The 21,995-nt window shown below is 37.7% G+C and overlaps 1 protein-coding gene across 2 annotated transcripts in view; it reads left to right on the top strand.

The window, feature by feature from the left end:
• Nucleotides 1-19,415, top strand: part of SHC3 (SHC adaptor protein 3) — a 60,279-nt gene extending 40,864 nt beyond the window's left edge. For both annotated transcript variants that reach the window (XM_042453888.1, XM_042453889.1), the window contains exons 5-12: nt 223-276; nt 3,826-3,877; nt 7,768-7,894; nt 9,405-9,558; nt 11,149-11,245; nt 13,636-13,830; nt 16,396-16,691; nt 18,484-19,415. In XM_042453888.1, coding sequence (XP_042309822.1) covers nt 223-276; nt 3,826-3,877; nt 7,768-7,894; nt 9,405-9,558; nt 11,149-11,245; nt 13,636-13,830; nt 16,396-16,691; nt 18,484-18,612 — 1,104 coding nt within the window. In that variant the 3' untranslated portion in view covers nt 18,613-19,415. The remainder of the gene's footprint in view (nt 1-222; nt 277-3,825; nt 3,878-7,767; nt 7,895-9,404; nt 9,559-11,148; nt 11,246-13,635; nt 13,831-16,395; nt 16,692-18,483) is intronic.
• Nucleotides 19,416-21,995: the final 2,580 nt, after the last annotated feature.

Raw genomic sequence — 21,995 nt, 5'->3', positions numbered from 1 at the left:
TTGTTGATTTTACTGTTGTTTCTGTTGTTGGCTTCTGATTTTACTTCACATAATGCACATAGAAGAGTTCAAACATACATGAAACTTGTTGATTTTACTGTTGTTTCTGTTGTTGGCTTCTGATTTTACTTCACATAATGCACATAGAAGAGTAGTGAGAGAAAAGAAAGCTAAATAGTCCATATATAATACTCCTGTTGATCTTTTCTAATTTATCTATAGATTATAGCAAATCATCATATGCAGTCTATTTCCTTTGCATCTGGAGTAGATGTGGTAAGTACTCTTTGAAAAATCTGTTATTAGTTATTGATATAAGAGGACACACTTAATTTGCTCAGGAAATATTGCTAGTTAATCTTTTGTCATTAAATGCTACAGAAAACCACTGGGAATCCAAAGCATTCCATTTCACACCATTTCACTTTTGTATTCCTATGTAATGGCAGCTGGTCACTACCATGTCAGTGGTACAGTGAATCTGCTTTGTGTTTTGATGCAGACACTAAAGGAGCTAATGAAGGAGTCAATAGTAACTTTAGTGCCTTGCATAGATCCTTTAAAATTCCCACTTAAATTCAGAATGGATTCATGTGAGATTGGCACAGAAGACACCTGCCACCACTGTGATATATGAATAGTTATGAATTTAAGCCATTGTTTTCTAATGTAACTTCATGGATGCTTTCTTAAAAAACACCTCCTCTTCCTCCAAAAAAAATCCTGATTATTGATGGCATGGTAGTCTAAACATTGATACTACCATATGTTGCAAAGTGATAATTTTGTTATAAACAGAGGTATTCTTAAATCTCTATATTTTCCTCTCTTTTTGTATTTCTGTTCATTATTCCAGGACATGGGGCATTTACACTGGTTCCCCCCCCCCCCCTGCTGTGGCATCCCTCTGACCACAGAACACAGGGCCAATTCAAGTGTAGACTGTCTTCACAATTTGAAGGTAGTTCCACATTGAATTTGGGCCATCTCTCCCTTATACTGGTTTAAAATAACTTGCATTTTTCTCTGGAAATTTGATAAGCATGTCTTTTATTCCTTCATCCAAGTCACTGATAAAGATGTTGAATAGCACAGGGCCTAGGACAGAACCCTCTGGCACTCCACTGGTCACTTCTTTCCAGGCTGAAGAGGAACCATTGCTGGGCTCGCTTTAGGTTCAGCCAGTTAACCAGTTACAAATCCACGTAACAGTTGCCTTCTCTAACCCACATTTTACAAGCTTGTTTGTAAGAATGTCACGGGGAATCTTGCCAAAGGCCTTACTGAAATTGAGATATGCTATATCTACAGCATTCCCTATATCTACCAAGATGGTAATTTTTATCAAAAAAGGAGATCAGATTAGTCTGGCATGACTTGTTCTCAGAAACCCATGTTGACTTTTTGTGATAATTGCATTGTTTTCTAAATGTTCATGGACTTTCTGTTTAATGATCTACTCTAGAATCTTTCCTGGTACTGATGTTACACTAACTGGATGATAATTGTTTGGATCCTCTCCCCCCCCCCCCCCTTTTTTTTTTTTTTTTTTTGGAGATGGGGACAATGTTTGCCCTCCTCCAGTCTGCTGGGACTTCTCCTGTTCTCCAGGAGTTTTAAAAGATTATTGCCAAAGGCTCCAATATTACATTTGCCAGTTCTTTTAATACCCTTGGATGTAGTTCATCTGGTCCTGGAGACTTATATTCATTTAGATTAACCAGGTATTCCTGTACTTCCTCTTTACTTATTCTGTGCTACATTTTTCCTATTGTGTCCTCTAATGCATTTCCCTTAGGTTGAGCACCCTTTTCCTTTTCTGGGAAGGCTGAGGCAAAGAAGGTGTTGAATAATTTTGCCATTTCTTTGTCCCCTGTTAGCATTTTGCCATCTTCTCCACGTAGTGCCCCTATCATTTTCTTTTTCTTCCCTTTGCCATGGACATACCCAAAAAAGCCCTTTATATTGTTCTTAACCTCCCTAGCAAGCCTGAGCTCATTGGCCCGATCTAGACAGACCTAAAGTGTGCCCTCATCATGTGCTAGGGGTTGGCTGAGGGCGCACCGCCCATATGTGCCTTACCCCTAGCATGTGACGAGGGCGTCAAAATGCCGGCGGCCTGTATACACGGGCGCCGCCTTTTTGACGTGATGGACGCCTAGTGTCCGCATGTCTTGGTGTCATTGTGATGCCGTGAGTGTGCCATTGGTGCACTGCGCCATCACAATGGCACCTAAGAAAGAACCCGCTTTTTGCGGGTTCTTTTTGCTGCACGAGGGAGCGTGGTTTGTCCACTATGGCTCCCTCACACAAGATATGGATAGACCGCTCTTTCCATAGCATTTGTGCTTTTGCTTTTCTGACTGTCCCCTTACATGTGCTAGAATATTTGCTAGAATTCCTCCATGGTTATTTCCCAATTTTTCCATTTCTTATACATGTTCTGTATAAAACCTAGCTCAATTGAAAGTTCCTTAGTAATCGTTCCTGATTTTTTGAGACACCTCCCATTTTTCCTCCTCATTGGAACAGTTTTAAATTGTGCCTTCTGTATCGCCCTTTTGAGAAACTCCCATCCATCCTGAACTCCCTTCTCTTTTAGTATTACTGACCATGGGATCACACCCAGTATTTCCCTTAGTTTATTGAAATCAGGTTTCCTAAACTCTAGAATGTATGACTGGCTATACCTGGCTTCTCCTTTCCACTGTATAACAAATTCCAAGAGAACATGGTCACTCCCACCTAAGAATCCCACCACTTGCACCACATGAACCAGGTTATTCCTGTTGGTATCACTGTTTGGTGGATTTTTGACTGGGTTTTCTAAATGGCCAACACAGCTACCCCTGGATGTTTCTTCTACTGTGTTCTTGTCAAAGCACACTGCAGTTAATGACAGACAGAACAAACATCTCTTTGATGCTGCAGCTAACACATTTAATGTCACATGGAGATAGGCCACACAGTTTTCTAGTTCACCAAAATATGGCAAACTGTAAGTTGTACAACTAAACTGCAACTCAAACTCTGAGTTATATCCTGATTAACAATTGGGATAAAAAACATGATTTGCTCTAGATTTGATATCTTGGTTTGCTAACTCTGATTTGTATAAACTACATTTTCCTACATTCAGATGTAAAGGGAATGTATTGTTTGTTTAAAACGATAGCTATTATATTCCTCTCATATATAAATGAGAGGAGAAGGGAGAGAGAAGCACATGAACTTGAGGTTTTTAGTTGTTCATTGCCATATTAATGACAAAACATTAACTTTCAACTGGGCCATTGTGATTTGAGTGCTCAGAAAACTTCTGTCAATGTAACTTCACAGAGACCTAGGATATTATTGTATGTATCCTTAGTTAGAGGTAAATCATGTTAAATAGTGAGATTTATTTCTGAATAAACAAATACAGAAAACAAGGGCATCACTTTAAAGTTGGAATAAGATGGGTTTCTAATTATACTTTGAACACCCCCATTTCATTAATATTTACAATGACAGCATGTTTTTTTGTTAAAATTACATCATCTTCTTTGAATCATGATTCCATGATTAGAATTTGCACAATTATTATGCAGGGCTATCTGCGCAGAAGTTTTTGGACTCTCTGCCTGACTAATTTATCTACTCTACAATCTCATCTCTCTATTGGGTTGATATTTATAACACATTTGTAACCATGGTATCCAAGCACAGGCACCCACTGGGAAACATTCAGTTGAAAAGCAATGCACCTTTGCTTTGGCATAAAAAGAAGGCTTCCATAGTCATGATAGCTGCTTCTCTCTCTTTTTTTTATCCTCCTACAAACAGGATACAACAGATTATGTTGCATATGTAGCAAAAGACCCTGTTAATCGTAGAGGTAAAGTACCGCTTAACATTCACTCTTTTTCTTTTGAAAATGTAAGCTTCTCGGATTCTCATTGATCTCTAGCCTATATTCTATGAATAATGGCTGTATACAGACATCTGTTCATTGTGTGCCAAATAAGTTATTTGTTCCATTTGTATGCCACCCTACTTCCAAAGAGATAGAACAAACTAGACGTCTCAGTACTTTAAGCTTTAAGAAATAGCATGTGTAGGAGCTGGATTCTGATCATGGACCCAGTGAAAACCGTCCTCCTCTCCACTGCCTCCAGAGCTGCATTGATTAGTTGAGTTTAGCAAGTGTCTCCTAAGGAGTCAAACAGCTACCATGGGTCACTATTTTCATGTCGCTGGAGATGGGGATGTAAAAAATATTTTCACGTTTCCTCATTCTTGATTTTTTTTTAAAATAGGTGTCTCATCATGTTGAGAGATGCCATCGAAGAACATTTGTCAATGGTTATACGTTTTTTGTTCTTCAGCAAAAGCAAAAAACCAAGCATGTGAAAAAATGCAATGGTTTTTGATCCCCAAATGTATTTTATATAAACTACATTGTTTTCTATACAAAATTCCCCACATCCCAAAATGGGGAGAGGGGAAGCAAAAGAAAAATGTCCCAAACTCAAAATCTTATCAATCAGAGGAGAAAACCTTTGAATTTGTTTGCTCTTGTGTATGAAATAAATAAGCAAAGATTAACTTAGATTTACAAAAATTTACATCCCTGAGTCCAGCAGCATGGTCCTAATCCAGAATGTTCCATCTATGGCTTCAGTTTTCTAAAATATAACAGGATGGGAAGTCTAATCATGGGCCTCTGTTCTCTTGTCCATTTAACCTTCAGAGTGGCATTTTAGTCTTAGGAGTTTATCACATGGGGAAAATGTGGAATTTAAGCAGTGATTAACCAGAAAATCACTCAATTGACATTAAAACACGATTAAAATGAGATTAACACATCAGCCATTACCTTGTGAATAACCAGGCCATAACCAGGCAATAAACAGCAAAAAGCCATTAATGGGGAAATCCCATGAATGATTTGCTGCTGTTTCTTGCCTGGTTACTCATGGGATAATGTCATTTTAATCACGTTTCATGTCGACGTCGTGTGAAAACCATTAGCCCAATAGTGGGTCAATCAATTGTGGGATTATCATGGGTTAATCACCATTTATATTTACAGTTGTCTCCTGTGTGATAAACCCCTTAGAGTGTAATGCATCAGAAAATAGCTCTGACAGAAAGTAACTTTGTCAAGGCCATCCACTAGGCTGAATCCTGTTGATGAGTTACAGGCCTGAATCCTATTGGTAATCCAGACTAAAACAGATCCAGTCAATGAATGTTTTTCAGTCAACACTTAACTAAATTTCATTGAATTTAATGTGTTTACTTTATCAGGCTTTTTCTATTTAAAGAAACTGCTCAAACAGTTGATTGGAAAGGACAATACCAAAAACCTATTCAGGCAATTTGCATCCATGTGATGTCATTTAATTTTAGGCTATTTAGAAGATGCTCACTGCTGGTTACCAAGTTAAACTTTATGAAATGGTTCACTGGCAATGATTCAGATGATAAGATCTCTATAATTCTCAGCATCAGTGGTAGCCAGCACAGTGAAGGCAGTGAACAGTTGAATGAGTGTTACTTAGCAATGGACAGACCAAGGGGAAAAGCACTGCATGGTTGCACCAAAGTTGGGATACAAATGTCAGCACCATGCAATGGCTTAATGAATGTAGTGCCCTCCATGGGCCATCACAAGTCTGCAAAGGAACATAGGGAAAAGTGGTCATTCTTTCTTTCTAACATACCATGCAATCCCATTGGTCAGGGGATGAACTCTTTCCCCTGTATTTCCTCTTCCTACCAAACCTTGTCAAAACACATTCACCTTTTTCATCCTGTGAACTGTTGTCCCACATTCACTGTCTTCTAACTCAGAAATTTCTGTCACCAGATGCATTAAAAACTAATGAGGGAAGGTACCTTTACTTACACTGTTATGAGAATTGTGTATTGCAAGTATATAAAAAAGTGTGTATTGCAAGTATAAAATATTAGAGTTATGTATATTTTAGAAATAGATGATATACTTTTCCAGAGTTTTTCTTTTAATAAGCAGAATCTTTTCTATGTGATCACTTGCAAATGGTATCCTTATAGTTAAACACAGAAATGCACTGTTGTAAAAGTTTGGCTTGCATTTACACTAGACACTAAATTGTATCTGATCTGTTAAGAAACTCAACCATGGCTTATTTATCTGCCTCATTTGTATGCAATTTAGTATTTCTTAGTCCTCCTTGTGCAAAGTGATTGTAATTCTTGATAAAATAGAAATAAAATTAATAATAAGATACATAAATAAGGAGAGATGTCCAAGGGTGTGACCATATTAGTCTGTTACATGAACAACTTGCTTTGGTGAAAGAAATTCCATTCATGCCTCCATTTTTTATGGGATGAATATTCATACAATGAGCTGCCTTTGACTCTTCCTGTCCCTGAATTGGAACAGAATAGCAGCCATTTCATCAAGCTGCTGCAGAGGTAGAGATGGAAGCCGGGACGCTCCATTGGATTTGTTGAGAGATTATTTCCTTTTGATTCTTCCTCTTCCTCGGTTATTTCTATCCCAGTCAGTTCTCATAAGAGCAGTATGATATCTACATTTGCTTCCTTTTCTTGTCCTCTTTTTGTTGTATGCTGTGTTTCTGAGGATCAAACTAAACATTAAAGGGAATGCATATTCCTTACATTTGACAGATTTTTCCTCCCGCAACTGGATTTCTTCAGAGATCCATCTAATTTATAATCAGATTTCCAAATGAGCCACGTATTTACCTTACACTGATCAATTACATACTAAATGCAAGACACAACACTGAGGAAAACCACATGCTGTTGCAAACAGAATTTTTCATCACTCAGGGGAGTATCTTTTTAAAAATATGGCAAGCACATTGCCTACACTACATCTGCAGTGCAGAATTGATGTAGCTTGATGCCGCTTTAACTTCCAGGGCTCAGTGCTATGGAATTCTGGGATATTTAGTGAGATATTTAGATGTCTCTGTCAGAGAGCTCTGGTGCCACAACAAACTACAAACCCCAGTATTCCATAGCATTGAGTCATGGCAATTAAAACTATGTCAGATTGCATTAATTCTGCAGTGCAAATGCAGCCTAGATGATATGCTTGGCATGTTTTTAAAAAGATACTCCCCTCAAGTGATGAAAATTTTTGTTTGCCATTGCATATGATTTCCTCAATTTCTTGTCTAAACTGTATACCTCAGGACAAGGACTGAGGTCTTGTTCTTCTATTGTTTCACTGTAGGTTACTCTTGGAATCTCTTTTGCTGGAATAAAATTATCTAATGTTGTCCTATAAGCCACAATATAATGTATTACACTTAAATAAGAAAGCAAATGATTTATATCTTCCTAGATCAGGCTTGGGAATCATGTAGTCCTCCAGATGTTGTTGGTCTCCAGCTCTCAGATTTCCTTCAATCCTAACTAGTGGCTAAGGCTGATGGAGCTTCCAACAGTGTCTAGAGATCCATCCAAATGATACCCATCCCTGACAAGTGAAATGCATAAGACTGCTTGAGAATGTTGAGAACTATAAGATAGGAAGTCCTGTAAGTTAATAATTTTCTTCTCCATCAGCTAAAGATGGCTTCCTAGCTCGTTTGCAAAAAGAGATGATATATGCTAGATCGATGATTGTAAAGTTTTTAGCTTCTAAAAATTGTTAAAGGATTCTTGTTATTATATAAGCTATATAGAGAATAAACGTATACAGTTCTAAAACTGACTTCTCCAAGGGCATCCTCTTAAATGCTTTTCTCCTACCACAACTAGCATGTCATATCCTGGAATGCTGTGATGGCCTGGCCCAAGATATTATTAGCACCATAGGGCAAGCCTTTGAACTTCGTTTTAAGCAATATTTGCAGTGCCCTTCCAAGATTCCTGCTCTTCATGATAGGTGAGTATTAGAAACAACCACAACAAGAAAACAGATAGGTTATTTCTTTGAGAACTGGATAAATAAAGGTTGGGTTTATTTGCACAAGAGAAGAACAAGCTACAAATACTTAAAACAGAAGTTTATGATTCTGTCCAAGGTCCAAAACACACTGCAGAAAGAATCCAGTTTGAGGTGGCTTTAACTGTGTTTGCTTAATGCTAGGGAATTCTGGGAACTGTAGTTTCGTGAGACATTTAGCCTTCTCTGCCAGAGAGCTCTGGTGCCACAACAAACTACAATTCCTAGCATTCCTTAGCAGTGGGCCAGGGCACTCAAACTAGTCTCAAACTGGAATATTTCTGCAGTGTGTTTTGGACCCAAGCCAAGAAAACAAGGTTTACTGTAAATCTATGAAAGGTAGCTGACATGTGTGTCCTCCCCAGTTTCCAACTTTACTGTAACATGGAACACAGTATTGTCACTAGTGTAATTTCAGTGTAGTCAAATATTTCTTAAATTGCTTCTCTTCTTCCTCTTTCTTTCTATATATGAAAAAAGCAGCAACAAAGAGTGGGTTGATTACTTGTAGTGAGTCAGGCCAGTGGTAATTTTCTCCCCACTAGAGAAGACAGGGAGAAGATGACTTCATGGCATACTGGAAGATGGCCTTAGTTAGTTGCAAGAGTCTGACTAGAGTACTGGTGGTATTCAACACATGTTATATAACCTCTGAAGTAGGCTGCATCTGCAGTGCAGAAATAATCCAGGTTGACACCACTTTAACTGCTACAGCTCCATCCTGTGGAATTCTAGGATGTGTAGTTTGTTGTACCACTAGAGCTTTCTGACAGAGAAGGGTAAATATCTCACAAAACTATACTTCCGAGAATTCCATACCATTGAGTCATGACAATTAAAGTGCTGTCAAACTGGATTATTGCTGCAGTGTGGATGCAGGTGTAGTGTCATGAAACAAATTGTAAGATATTTGCATTTGTGGGGAAAAGAATCGAGGCTTTGGATTTGTCTGAGATATTTGAAGACAGAGGAATTACCAGTTTTCAATCAGTTTTACAGCAACATTCAAGTTCATCTGTCTACAGCTGTATTACATATGCAATGTAAACTGAGGAGGGAGCCAGTAAGCCAAGTAAGAAAGTATTTATTTATTTATTTATTTTCAATGAGGCTTCAGCATATGCAGTATTTGCCTTACTTGGGGGGGTGGTCTGGAACGGATCCCCGCATAAGGCAAGGGCGCACTGCAGAATCATACGGTTGGAAGACACCACAAGGGTCATGCAGTCTAACCCCCTGCCATGCAGGAAATCACAATCAAAGCAATCAGCAAATCTGTTGATCCAGTTCTAGTACTCCATCATTCTGTTGACTCATGGGAACAGACAAAATTCTGTAGTCATTAAAAGTGTAATTGTTAAGGAATTGAATGTATTGGTCGCATTTAAAAAGTTCTTTAAAGGATAAATAGTCAAAAGATAAGCGAACTAACAGAGCTCCTTTCCAATAGGATGCAAAGTTTGGATGAACTTTGGGTGGAAGAAGATGGCGAACCAATGGAACATCCCTACTACAACAGCATTCCAAACAAAATACCTCCTGCTGGAGGCCTAGTTGATGTGAGGCTCAAAACCAAGGTCCCCTCTGTTTCAGACTATGCTCAGGTGGGCAAATCAATCAATGCTTGGTTCCATGAATTATTTTGATCAACTGAGAATAGTGGTATATACTGATTTGTTGAAATAAATAATTGGGAAGAACAAAAAATGGAGAAAAAAAAGTTGCTGTTATTTCTTTCCTGGCCAAATATGGGTTCCCTCACTCCACCGGAAGCATGGTCAGAAAAAATAATACAATAGTCAGAATTTTGCAGGTTTGGACCAGTATTTATACAGTATTTTGTAGAGAAATACAGTTGATTTGTTTGTTTGTTTGTTTTTTGCATTATATTGAGGGGAGTATTGCACAAAACAGCAACCGTGCACAATAAAAATCTTACACACACAAAAATCTTGTGCAAAAAACAGCAATCTTCCACACACAAAAAATAGCCACAGGATTTTGTTGTGCAAGATTATTGTTCTGCAAAATTGCTGTTTTGATGTTGAAAGCAGCAGTCTTGAGCAGAAAAATGTGAACATTATTCATCCTCATTTGTAAGCATGAAATTATTGAATATTAATATCCCTAGGGAGAATCTTGCTAACACATGAGCCCTTTGAGCAAAATACAAGAGGGAATTCCATAGAGTAGAAACCACAACTGAGAAGGCACTGTAACTAGTGCCAGTCAGCCTTATTGATCCTATTGGTGGATTCTCTGAAGATGACCTTAAAGGAGAGGTGGTTTCAGATGGGAATAGATGGCCCTTTAGATAACCTCAACACATCTGGAGCTGACTAGTAATCAGTGAGTCTTATACCCCATGAATCATCTAATCCCCCTTTAAAGAAATCTAAAATAGTGGTTATCTGTCACTCCTTTTGATAACAATCCTTCCATGCATTAATTATGTGTTGTGTGAAGAAGAACTTTCTTTGGTCTGTCCTGAATCTTCATCAGCAAGTCAGTTTAATGAGACAACCCAGGGTTATAAAGGGATGTATCATTTGCCCTCTTCTGTATTGGTTATGTATGTAATCTTGCATTAAATCTTCAAATAAATCAATTGAAAAGGTGATGGCAGGGAGCTAAAGTACTATGTTTATTGCCAGAGTACTTTGTCTCTGTCTATAAATTTAGCTGATTGTAGCTAATTGTACTGAGAAGGAATGCTTCACTAACTTAAATAAAAGAGTAAAGATTCCTACATATGGCATCAATTATTCTGTTTAATCAGAATCATTGTGAAAATCCTTGGGTTCATGGTCCAGCATCTTTTTCTTTTCTCTTTTTATACTTGGTAAAAGCTTTATTAGAATTATTCAGCTCTCACATTTATTCCATGAAAGGGTAATTGAACTGAAGGAGTTCCTTTTTATAGATGTAATATACCTACTTTGTCATTTAGAATTACAGGGGTTAATAAAACAGGAAAGGAGTGCAGTTTCTCTGAAGGTCATCATTACTCTCATCCACCTACGCAAACTCATTCATAAAAGAATGCTCAGTCATAGTGTCATACATGATGAATGAACGAAGACTGGGTTTGGGTAGAATTGCACCTGGATCAATCATTTAAAAGACCCACTGAAAATGCATTACAGTATTTAAAGGTAGAGTTTGCATGAAGAATATTTTTACTACCATCTTAGTCTGCATCAGAAATGGGAAGAGAGCAAACATATTACCAGAGTCAACACATAAGAGACCTATTTGGTGAAGAATGGCAACAGGCACCCAGTCGACAAGGTAAGATGCATGCTAAAGTAGCTATAATTTTATTTGACTTATACATTTGCAGATGGATTAATGTGGAATCAGCTTCAGTCCTATGGCTCTGTTTTACAATATTTCTTCCACCAATAAGATAATGACTGAAGAGAAATAAAGAAATATGGAGGAAGGTAAAGAAATGTGTGAAGATATATCATTTTAGATCTGGCAAGCTGTGCCTATATCCAAATTGATTAAATGGTGTAAATAAATAAAACAGAAAACTATATGAAGAAGATGCTCTAAAACAGATTTTTGTTGCTTTCTTGCCTTCCATTACACATTAACACAGGAATTGTTTCAGCAACCCTCTCCTCACAACGTAAGAAGAAGAAATATTAGGAGGCAAATAATCTCCCACATTCTCCAGCTTTCATGCCTACAGTTTGTATATTGTACAAGACAAGTAGCATAAAGTCTTGAAATCACCCAGGTTTCATTAACTGCAATATCGTACCCACATCATTAGTCTCCATTTAGTAACTGGGACTAGGGCCCAGCTGTTAGAGAGCAAAGGGTCCATTTTATGAAGCAGACTCCAACATCATATAGAGATAGTGAAGACTGAAACGAACGCTGCCTGTGGCTGCCTGGAAATAACTGATAAGGTGTTCATGGCACGAGGGAATGTTATATCAGGAAGTTAAAAGATGAATAACCATTTCTCCAACAAGTCTGGTATCCCAGTGGTAAGCTTCCCAGATCAGGACAAACTTTTCTTTCTAATAAAACTGGCAAGTTAATGTCAGTTAATTCCTGGTTTCCTCTCATTATTCAGGAATCCTGAATGTTCTGTGGCATTTCCCAATTGCTAAACGTGGCGATTCTGTTGATGCCGTAGTTGAGCTGTGACACAGTTGCTCCCAAGCATCCTTTCCTTGGGTTCAGACCATGGGCTCCTTGGTTTTTTGAGGAGCTCAGGGCAATGAAGCACTTGTTCAGTGACTTGAATGATGGTGGAGAAAGACTCAGGATTAGTCCAACTAAGCATGAGTCGAGGGCTATTTTAGAACCTACTTTGCAGCAGTGAGGGCAGTAAAACAATTCTTTGTTGCCTCTATTATATCAGTTCTGGGTAGTTAAAGGGCTATTACATTTTTGATCTCAAACTGCTGAGGAGAAGCCCTCAGAAAAATGCTGTGACAAATTTGAGAAATACTTTGTTGAGAAAATTACTCAGATTCATTCTGACATGGACTCCACATTGTGAGGTAGGGTCTGAGGCATATACTTGTCCAGTTTTGTGGGTGAGTTTTAGGTTCAACATGATGATTTAGACAGGTTGCTTGGAGAGGTGAGGCTAACCACTTGTCTGTAGGACCCATCTCCATTTTGATTAATTAAAGCTGCCAGAGGAGGAGTGGCCAATTGGATGGTGGAGTTTGTAAATGCTTCTTCAAAAGAGGCCTATATTCCAACCACTCCAAAAAAAGTGATTGCAAGATCTTTGTTGGGAAAAAAAAATCCCCTTCATTGAGCCCTGCCTCCTTAAGTAACTATTGGTCAATCTCTAAATTTCCTTTTGTAAAAAAAGTCCTAGAGCAAGTGGTGGCAACAGAATTCCAGGCTTTTTTGGATGAAATGGATTACCTGGATCAATTCCAGTCTAGATTCAGACCTGGTTATGGGACAGAAACAGCCATGGTCACCTTGGTGGATGACCTACATGAGGAGTTGGATAGGGGGAGTGCATCCTTGTTGCTCCTCTTGGATCTTTCAATGGCATCTGATACCATTGACATGGTATCATCATGGAATTATAGGGTCAGAAGGGGTCCTATGCACCAATCAGGTCCAACTTCCTGCTCAGTGCTGAATACTTCTGGTTTGTTTAGCTGATATGGAACTTGGGGGCATTGCTTTGCAGTGGTTTCTATCTTTCTTGGCTGAATATTCCCAGAGGGTGATGCTGGAGGACCACTCTTCATACTTTTGACTGCTAGTCTGTGGGGTTCCACAGAGTGCAATACTGTTCTCTGTGCTTTTAAATATCTCCATAAAAGACTGGAAAAGGTCATCCAGAGCTTTGGGGTTGGGTGTCATCAGTATATTGATGTACCTAGGCCTTTCATCTGCTTCTTGGTCTTGACATGATGGAGCTATGTCTGCCTATTCATTTCTCCCTCTAAGATTAGGGCAGTGGCAGTGGATTCAGGACACTGATGGTCCTATGCAAAATTTTAAAACCTCTGAAGACTAGATCTTAGGGAGAAAGGGCAGCATGAAAACACTGGAGTGAAGTGGAATGTCTCACAATGGTCTAGCTGAATAAATAAATGGCAGCAATAGACTAAATTGCTAGCAAACCTGTCTTTTGAATTATTACATTACATATTGGTACAAAAGAGTACTATTGATTTTCACAGGGTCTTTGGATATCTGTAGCATGCCAGAAGGAAGATCTAGTGTGACCCCACCAGGAGAGATGCCAATGTATGTGAATACACAACATATAAATATGGAAACTCTGCAGGCTCTTCAGGCAGAGGCTGAACATCTGCTTAGCAGAACAAAAGAAAGTACCAAAGACAGCAGCCCAGGAAAAGATCTTTTTGACATGAGTAAGTTCCGCTTTAAAATCTCTCTGTGAATTGGAAACTTTTCTTGCCTTTCATAAGCCAATGCATTGTCAACAGTTACTTTGGCTGCTGCCACACTGCAGAAATAAAGCAATTTGGCACCACTTTAACTTTCATGGTTCAATGATGTGGAATTCTGTGGTTTGCATTTTAGTGGGGCACCAAGTGTTCTTTGATAGAGAAGACTAAATAGCTCACAAAATTACAAACCCCATAATTCCATAACATTGAGCCATGAAAGTTAAAGTGGTGCTAAACAGTTTCTGCAGTGTGGCAGTAGCCTAGTCACCCATACCCAAAGGACTGGAAAGGGGCTGATATAATGTTCTTAAAAAGGGAAGGTAGGTGTAGCTTATCATAGACTCATTAGTTTAATGTCTGTATTGCAGACGTTGTTGAAAATATTATTGAAGATAAAATTATCAAACACATAGAAAGATAAATCAGCATAACCTCTCTAGAGGTAAGTCTCACTTCAGTAACACTTCTCTTCACAGAGAAGCAAGAAGAGTGATAAAATGTTCTGCCTTACTTCAGGGATAGGAAGAATAAGATATAAATTTGCATCACTGCTAGACACTATACTTCTATTGATACAGCCTAGAATCATATTGACTTTTTTAGCTGCTGCATCAGATTGTTGACTCATGTTCACCTTTGGTCTACTAAGACTTCTGGATCCCTTTTTCATGTATTGTTGAGAAACCAGGTGTCACCCATTCTATATCTGTGCATTTCATTTTTTTCTGCCTAAGTGTATTGCATCTCTCCCTACTGAAATTCAAATCCATTTTGTTGGTTTTGGCCTAGCTCTCTCTTTTAAAATATTATTATTATTATTATTATTATTATTATTATTATTATTATTATATACATAACATACATAATATACATTTATAACATATATACATATATAAAATACATAACAATAATTTATTTACAAATATACGGTAGATATAGCGCGGGCCTGGCTTATAACCTGAATGGATAGATAACATTGTCCTCTGTTATCATCCATTATTTTGGTCTTGCTTATAATCAGCATACAATTACTATTTTGTATTTTATAATAGGTCTGTTGTTCCCCCAACTCCAGACAGAAAAGAGGTAATACATATTTTAAAAAGGGGAAAAAAAACCTTAAGATTAAGTGGGTGAGAAAGGTTCTTATTTCCTAAATTATTCAGACTTAGTCCCAAAGCTTGTTAACCTTTTCCCATTTTCTTTGAAATTTTTGTTCTGTTTTCTCATAGTTATCCATCATAGTTATCCATCACCATCAATTCATTTACTTTTATTAACTATTCTTCCTGTAAATTGTTTCCTCCCCCTTTCCAATGTTTTGCAAAGACTAAGCGGGCTGCTGTAATTAGATACAGTACAACATCTATCTCTTCTTGGTTTAGTTTCCCCATAAGTCTTCTCTAATGTTTAATAAATACAATAGGGGTTTCATTTCTGTGTTGTATTGGAAAATATTCTGAATTTTTTAATGTATCTCTTCCCAAAATCTTTTTTGCATCATTACAATCCCACTATGTGTGATAGCCATTGTTTTCTCTGCATTTCCAACAATTATTATTGTTTGTATTTTTTATTTTTGCCAATTTTGATGGGGATAAGTGCCATCTATATGGCATTGTGTAATAGTTTTCAATTAAATTGGCACTTTTAGTAAATTTTAATTTTTTTCCCATACTCTTTCCCAGCTATTCAGTAGTATTGGCTCTTTAATGTCCTGCATCCATTTAATCATACTCTTCTTTACAGATTTGTCTTTTAATTCGATATCCTATACACCTTGGTTATCCTATACACCTTGGTTATCATATGTTTCCTCCCCCTTAAATAGTATCCTATACACCTTGGTTATCATATGTTTCCTCCCCCTTAAATAGTATTTTATCTAAAGTATTTAATTCTGTTTCGATTCCGATAGCATTCTTGTCTTTTTTATATCTCCCTTTCAATTTATAGTAAGAGAGCCATTGAATTCCTATTCCTTCTTTTTTAAATTGTTCTGCTGTTTTAATATCATTTCCATGTTCCGTTTTTATTAATATGTCTTTATAGGTGATCCACTTCTCTTTGTGAGGTTTTTCTGATTTATAGAAAGCTTCCTGAATAGAGGTCCATCTCAGTATTTTAATATAAAAATATCTTTTATAATTTTTCCAGATTTTGAACAAAACTCTCGGTTTTGGCCTAGCTCTCTAATTGTTTGGATACAGGCTTCACTATCAAGAACAGTATGCCTTCACATCTCATTGGTGGAGCATACAAATGGTACAGTGCTGTTGTACTCATAGTGTGAGCTCCCATAGGGCAAGGGACAGCCTGTGTGAATTGTAGAAAATTGAACAACAGAAAATACAACCATCTGACTAAAGTTAAACAAATTGATACACTGCTTGAGTTCAGTGGAAGGAGACAACTGAACCTTTCCTCAAGGTTGTACTTTTATTGTAGGGAAACTGAAGTGTCTGGACTACACTAAATTACTGCATATGCCTCTAATTGGTATGCATTATCTGCTCGTCCTACTAGGTCCTTTCGAAGATGCTCTCAAGAACCAAATACCTGGTCCCATTTTGAACAAGGCTACCTCAGTTGAATGTACCAGTCCTCTTCTGTCTAGAGCAGCTGGTGCAGCAGTAGCAGAAGAACTGAGCACAGAACCCTGGTATCAAGGAGAAATGACTCGGAAAGAAGCAGAACAACTCTTAAAGAAATGTGGAGATTTCCTGGTTCGGAAAAGTACTTCCAATCCAGGCTCCTATGTGCTGACTGGACTACATAACGGACAAGCCAAACATCTCCTCTTGGTGGACCCTGAAGGAACTGTAAGTATAACTGTAACTGTAAGAGAGGAAGGGGATCTTTTATTTCAGATTCTGTTAACACAAAAAATAGAGCACCTGTTTTACAAGTGCCCTTGCTTATGTGACAGTCAGCAATGGATTTTGTGGGGCCTTAAAGCCCAATACATATATAAATTATAAGCCAGGATCAGAGGATATGGGGCCCTCCAGATATTGTTGGACTGCATCTCCCATCCGTCATAGCCAGTATGGTCAATCGTGATTGATAATGAGAAGCATATGCCCCCACACTATATAAACTATAATCAATTTCTTATTCTTTAACACATTGTTGTTTTTACTGCACCGGAATAACACAGCTATCATTCTGCAATTTTGAATCTCCATATATAGGACAACTTTTCTTTTGAGAGGAGATGACCGAAGGGTTATAGTGGTTTTGTCATTATTTAATTTATTTATATAATTTTTGTCTCTCATTCTCCCCCTCTCTCTGAATGAATTAATGAACACACACACACACACACACACACACACACACACAACCACTGGTACATTCAATTCAGGGAAAATAGGTTGTCTGATAAACTCTGTTTCATTGCCTTAAGATGTGAAATGGAAGACCTGCTGCAGTACAAAGGAAGCTTTGAGAAGATGCAGTAAGCTTTTTAGGGACCCTTGATTTCAATGATGAGAATTCCTAAGAAAACCCTATGAAATTCATGGGGTCACCATAAGTTGACAAGCAATTTGAAGACACACACACACTGCAGCCTCTAGTATCAGATAAAGAACCAGGAGAAACAATGGATGCAACTCAGGCAGTTAACACTAGAGGACAGTCAAATATTATTTTCATAATAATTTCCAGAAAAGCTGAATAAAACTGAAGTTATTGGTATGTGAGACAGGCTAAATGTGTTCTGGAGAAACAAAAGTTACTACAGTTGGCTTGCCATATCCACGGATTCTGTATCCATCAGTTCAACCATCCATGGCTTGAAAATATCCCCCACCTCAACAAAATCCAGAAAGCACACATTGGTTTTGGCATTTTATATAAGGGACACATTTTTCTACACCACTGTATATAATGGGACTTTAGGATCCATGGATTTTGGTATCCATGGAGGATTCTGGAATCAAATCCCAGTGGGTATCAAAGGCCCACTGTACCTTTCAAAGGAATCATTCTTGTTGTTTCACTGCTAGATTGTGTGTTGCACTTTACTGGCCTAGTGCTAAAACATTCAATTAACTCCTTAGACTCTGCTTTTCTTAATATCCAAAGCACTGTATTTTTTTTTTAAATAAAAGTATGCTCCTGTATTAGGCCAGTTCTAACAATGAAATACAAATTTATTTATTTATAGCATTCATTCAATAGAACCAATGCAGAATTGTACCTAGGATACACTAAAGTGCACTAGATTAGGATGGATAACTCTAGTTGGATTGTTGTTGAACTATGGCTTCATAATCTATTATCATTAACTATTCTGGCTAGGGCTAATGGGAGTTGTAGTCCAATGATATTTGCAGGGCTACAGTGACCCATCCTCAATTTAGAATTTCAACTTTTTTTTACTAATCTGTGAAGTTTGCTGAATGACTTCAGATCAAGAAGTCATTTTCTCTTTCTTTCTCCTTCTCCCAGCCTAGCCATTCATATGTTATATGTGTACTGGGCCATCAAATGAATGAAATGCAGATGATTGCCATTATGTATCTAATTTGCCTAGTAGTTTTAAGGTCAAACTGCCCTCTCTAGTGAATATATATGAACATTATATTTGAATGTTGTTCTTTCCAGGTTCGTACAAAGGATCGTATATTTGACAGCATTAGCCATCTCATCAACCATCACCTTGAAAACAACTTGCCAATTGTCTCTTCTGGGAGTGAACTCTGCCTCCATCAGCCAGCAGAGAAAAAACAGTGACAGCTTCCCTCCTTACATGCATACCAACCCACCATAAGATGTCCAACTCTTGTCTCACATGAGCCACAGCCCAAAAGGAACCTCAAGTCTTTTCCAATAGACGAAAAAATCCCACCATAAAGAGATCCCATTCCTTCTGACACCAAGAGAAATCACTTTTCTTACTCTCAGAGGACAGCAGAGCATGATAAAAATACTGTATTGGGGGAGGGGGGGCTCCTTAAAATTACTTCAGTTAAAGTGTTCTCATTCCTTACTATGAATACTGACTGTATAGATAAACACACACATTCTTTATACAGTAGATATTTATATTTTTGAAGTCAGTCAGCTCAAGATATGGAACAAAATATGTCCTGTTCCATGCATTTTTAACTGAGGAAAAGACACCAATTTTGTGGGACTGAGAAGAATAAAACATAAATATCAAAGTTCTGGAGAAAATCCATGCTGAAAATCTTAAGAGTAGTTTTATGATATAATAAGCACAACAATAGAGAGAAAACAGAGAAAATGCAATTATTAAAAAAACAAAGATGGGGTGAGCATATGACCTAGTATTCCAACAGGAGAAATTAGCCTGTGGTTACTTTTGAAAACATTATTAATTGTCTCTTAAGTACATGATGACTTTCCCCCTCTTTCAGATGTCCTATTTAGATTCTTATATAATGTTACTCCAAATTGTTTGTAACCTGCTTTGACTTGATGTGATCTCTCTGTGTATGAGGTATATCCTTTGATTTTTTAATAATATACCTTATGATACAAATTTGATTTATTAAAACTGTGTTCAGTATTAAGATTTTCCTACATGTAATGGACTTTTTCCAGTGGAGAAGGTAATTATAATAATTTGTGGCTATCAATGGGTGAGGTGGGGAAGAGATGCTTGTGTATGAGTTTTAAGGCACCGATCTCATTCAACAACTAGGCATCCCTCTGTCATTGATGTACATATCCATCATCAAAAGTTACTTCCAGAAGTTCAACAGGACTTAGATGGGTATTGCAATGTGTGCATGGAGGTATGCACCAAGAGCAATTCATTGGCAACACACACAGAAATCTACACATGTCCACAAAAAGAGCTCCCTTCTTTTTGGTTACAGCTGTGGGTTTCTTCACCAAATCAGTCAAGCCTCTTCCAAATCCATGCAGCTCCTGTTGTCCTTTCCATTGTGCATATACAGGGAGAAAAAACACATTCTTGGCTGCAGGGCAGACTTTTCCCCTCTAGATTTCACATCACTGGCTGCAAAAAGGATGTCCAGCACAGGTCAAGGACTTTGATCCAAAATACAGTGGGTGCCTCAAACTATCTAGATTTATTTATAGTATGAAACAGAAACACAGATCAACACTATAAAATGTCTTCATGCAAATCTCATTACATTTTTATTTTAAAAAATGATAGAGGTTTTACAAATGATTACCAGTGTGTGTGGAGCATATAGAAAGTTTTGTCTCCTCATAATACAAGAACTTGAGAATACATAAAAAAGGCACCAATTCCATCCCTGGGAGTAAGTCAGTGGGACTTTCTTTTGAGTAGATACATATTGGATGGCACTAAGTCCCACATGTACTTTTTCACATTATGCATAATCAATTTATGGAATTCACTTCAAAAGACATGGTGACAGCCATTAGCTTCGATTGCTTGGTAAGCCAGTGGAGAAGGACTGGTCAACCAACTTCTCTAAGTAAAATAGAACATCCCTAGAGAGAGAGGTGAAATGTATCCGAATGGTAAAAACAAAAGAAGGATGGTGTTTGCCTTTCTATCCTGTTTGAGTGCTTCCTGATACATTAGACTGGCTGTGGTGAAAACACAATGCTGGTCAAGACAGACTTTAGTTTGCGCCAGCTAGTCAATTTGCAATTCATCTTCAACAGGTGATTTGTTAAAAAATAAATAAATGTGATAACTTCCTGAAATGATCTGTTTCAAAAAACAGTTAATATTTTCTTGGATCTTGACTGATTAAATCTGAAGACGGAAAAGGAAGCTAGGTGATGTATCATGACTTCCCTAGCAATCATTCAGGAATGATAAGCATGTTCTAGAGTAGCGGGAGAACTGTTGACATAGTGACACATTATTTTTTGTTACATCTATATTAGCTTCTCATGCCCTCGAAGCAGCAAGAACAACAGAAAGCTACATTCACTAATCAAATGTGAATTCAGGTGAAAAGCAATCTCTGTGATGGGATATTAACACAAGGCATAGCCAAACAGGCAGGCCTCGCTAGCAGAAAATTCTCTCTCCATGCAGAATAAACACTGGCCTATTTTAAGTTTATTTTGGAAAAAGTCACAGTTGATGTATTTTAGACTTTTGTAATAAAGAGACAAATAAAATTGTTTATGATTCAAGAAGCATTGCACAATGCAAGGGATATCTTCTAAGAACCATCCCAGTTTCATCTATTCCAAACAGAACTGCTGAGAAACCAAATGAGAAGTGAACCTAGCACTGAGAGTGTAAAAAGTCAGAATATTTTAGCAGAGTCTGTGGCCCGTTACAGACGAGCCTAAAAGTGTGCGCTCTGCATGTGCTAGGGTTACAAAGGGGTGTCCTTTCTGGAACATGCCACAGATTAGATCTATGTCAGGTCTCTCTGTGTCCATATTAATACAGGAAAAAATAGTTAACCTGTTTATAGCCACATTGGACCCTGAACCTTACAAAGTTAAAAGGGTTAAGGAAAGTCAGTCCTGGAAAACTTCTAGGGGTATTATTAAATTGCATCAACCCTATGGATACAGCAGGACATTTAGAATTAAACAGGCTAATCAGCTAGGTTTCATTCTGTGTAAATACAGACTGTTGGAAAATCCAGATTTTAAATGTTGCAAACTGAAGCAGTAAAATTAAGAACAAGGATTACCTGAAGTGTATTTGATATTTTGTTAATTAAAAAAAGAGACCTCTGTGTCCCATTATTCTACATGAAGAAGAGGATCCAAGGGTGCATGTACACTGCAGAAATAATACAGTTTAACACCACTTTAAATGTAACTGCCATGACTTTATCCCACAGATGCCTGGGATTTGGTATTTTTGTGAGGCACCAGCACTCTTGCAGAAAAGGCTAAAGACCTTGTAAAACTACAGATCCCAGGATTCTGTAGGATGAAGCTACAGCACTTAAAGTGGCACCAAACTGCATTATTTCTACAGTGTGGATGCACTCTAAACCTAATGCTGATATAGTTTGCCTAGGTGCTTCTCATCAGGCTGTCTATATCAAGGAACTTCAAAAACCAATGGTTATACAGTCAGAATCCTGTTTGGGTCTGAGTATGTCTGCAGTCACATTCTCACCATGCTTGATAAATATCTTGCATTTGAAACAATTGGCCTCTCACTTGCA

The sequence above is a fragment of the Sceloporus undulatus genome, chromosome 2 (assembly GCF_019175285.1).
Source record: "Sceloporus undulatus isolate JIND9_A2432 ecotype Alabama chromosome 2, SceUnd_v1.1, whole genome shotgun sequence".
NCBI lineage: Eukaryota > Metazoa > Chordata > Lepidosauria > Squamata > Phrynosomatidae > Sceloporus > Sceloporus undulatus.
The sequence above is the reverse complement of the archived record's forward strand: the minus strand, read 5'-3'. Positions and strand labels throughout refer to the sequence as shown.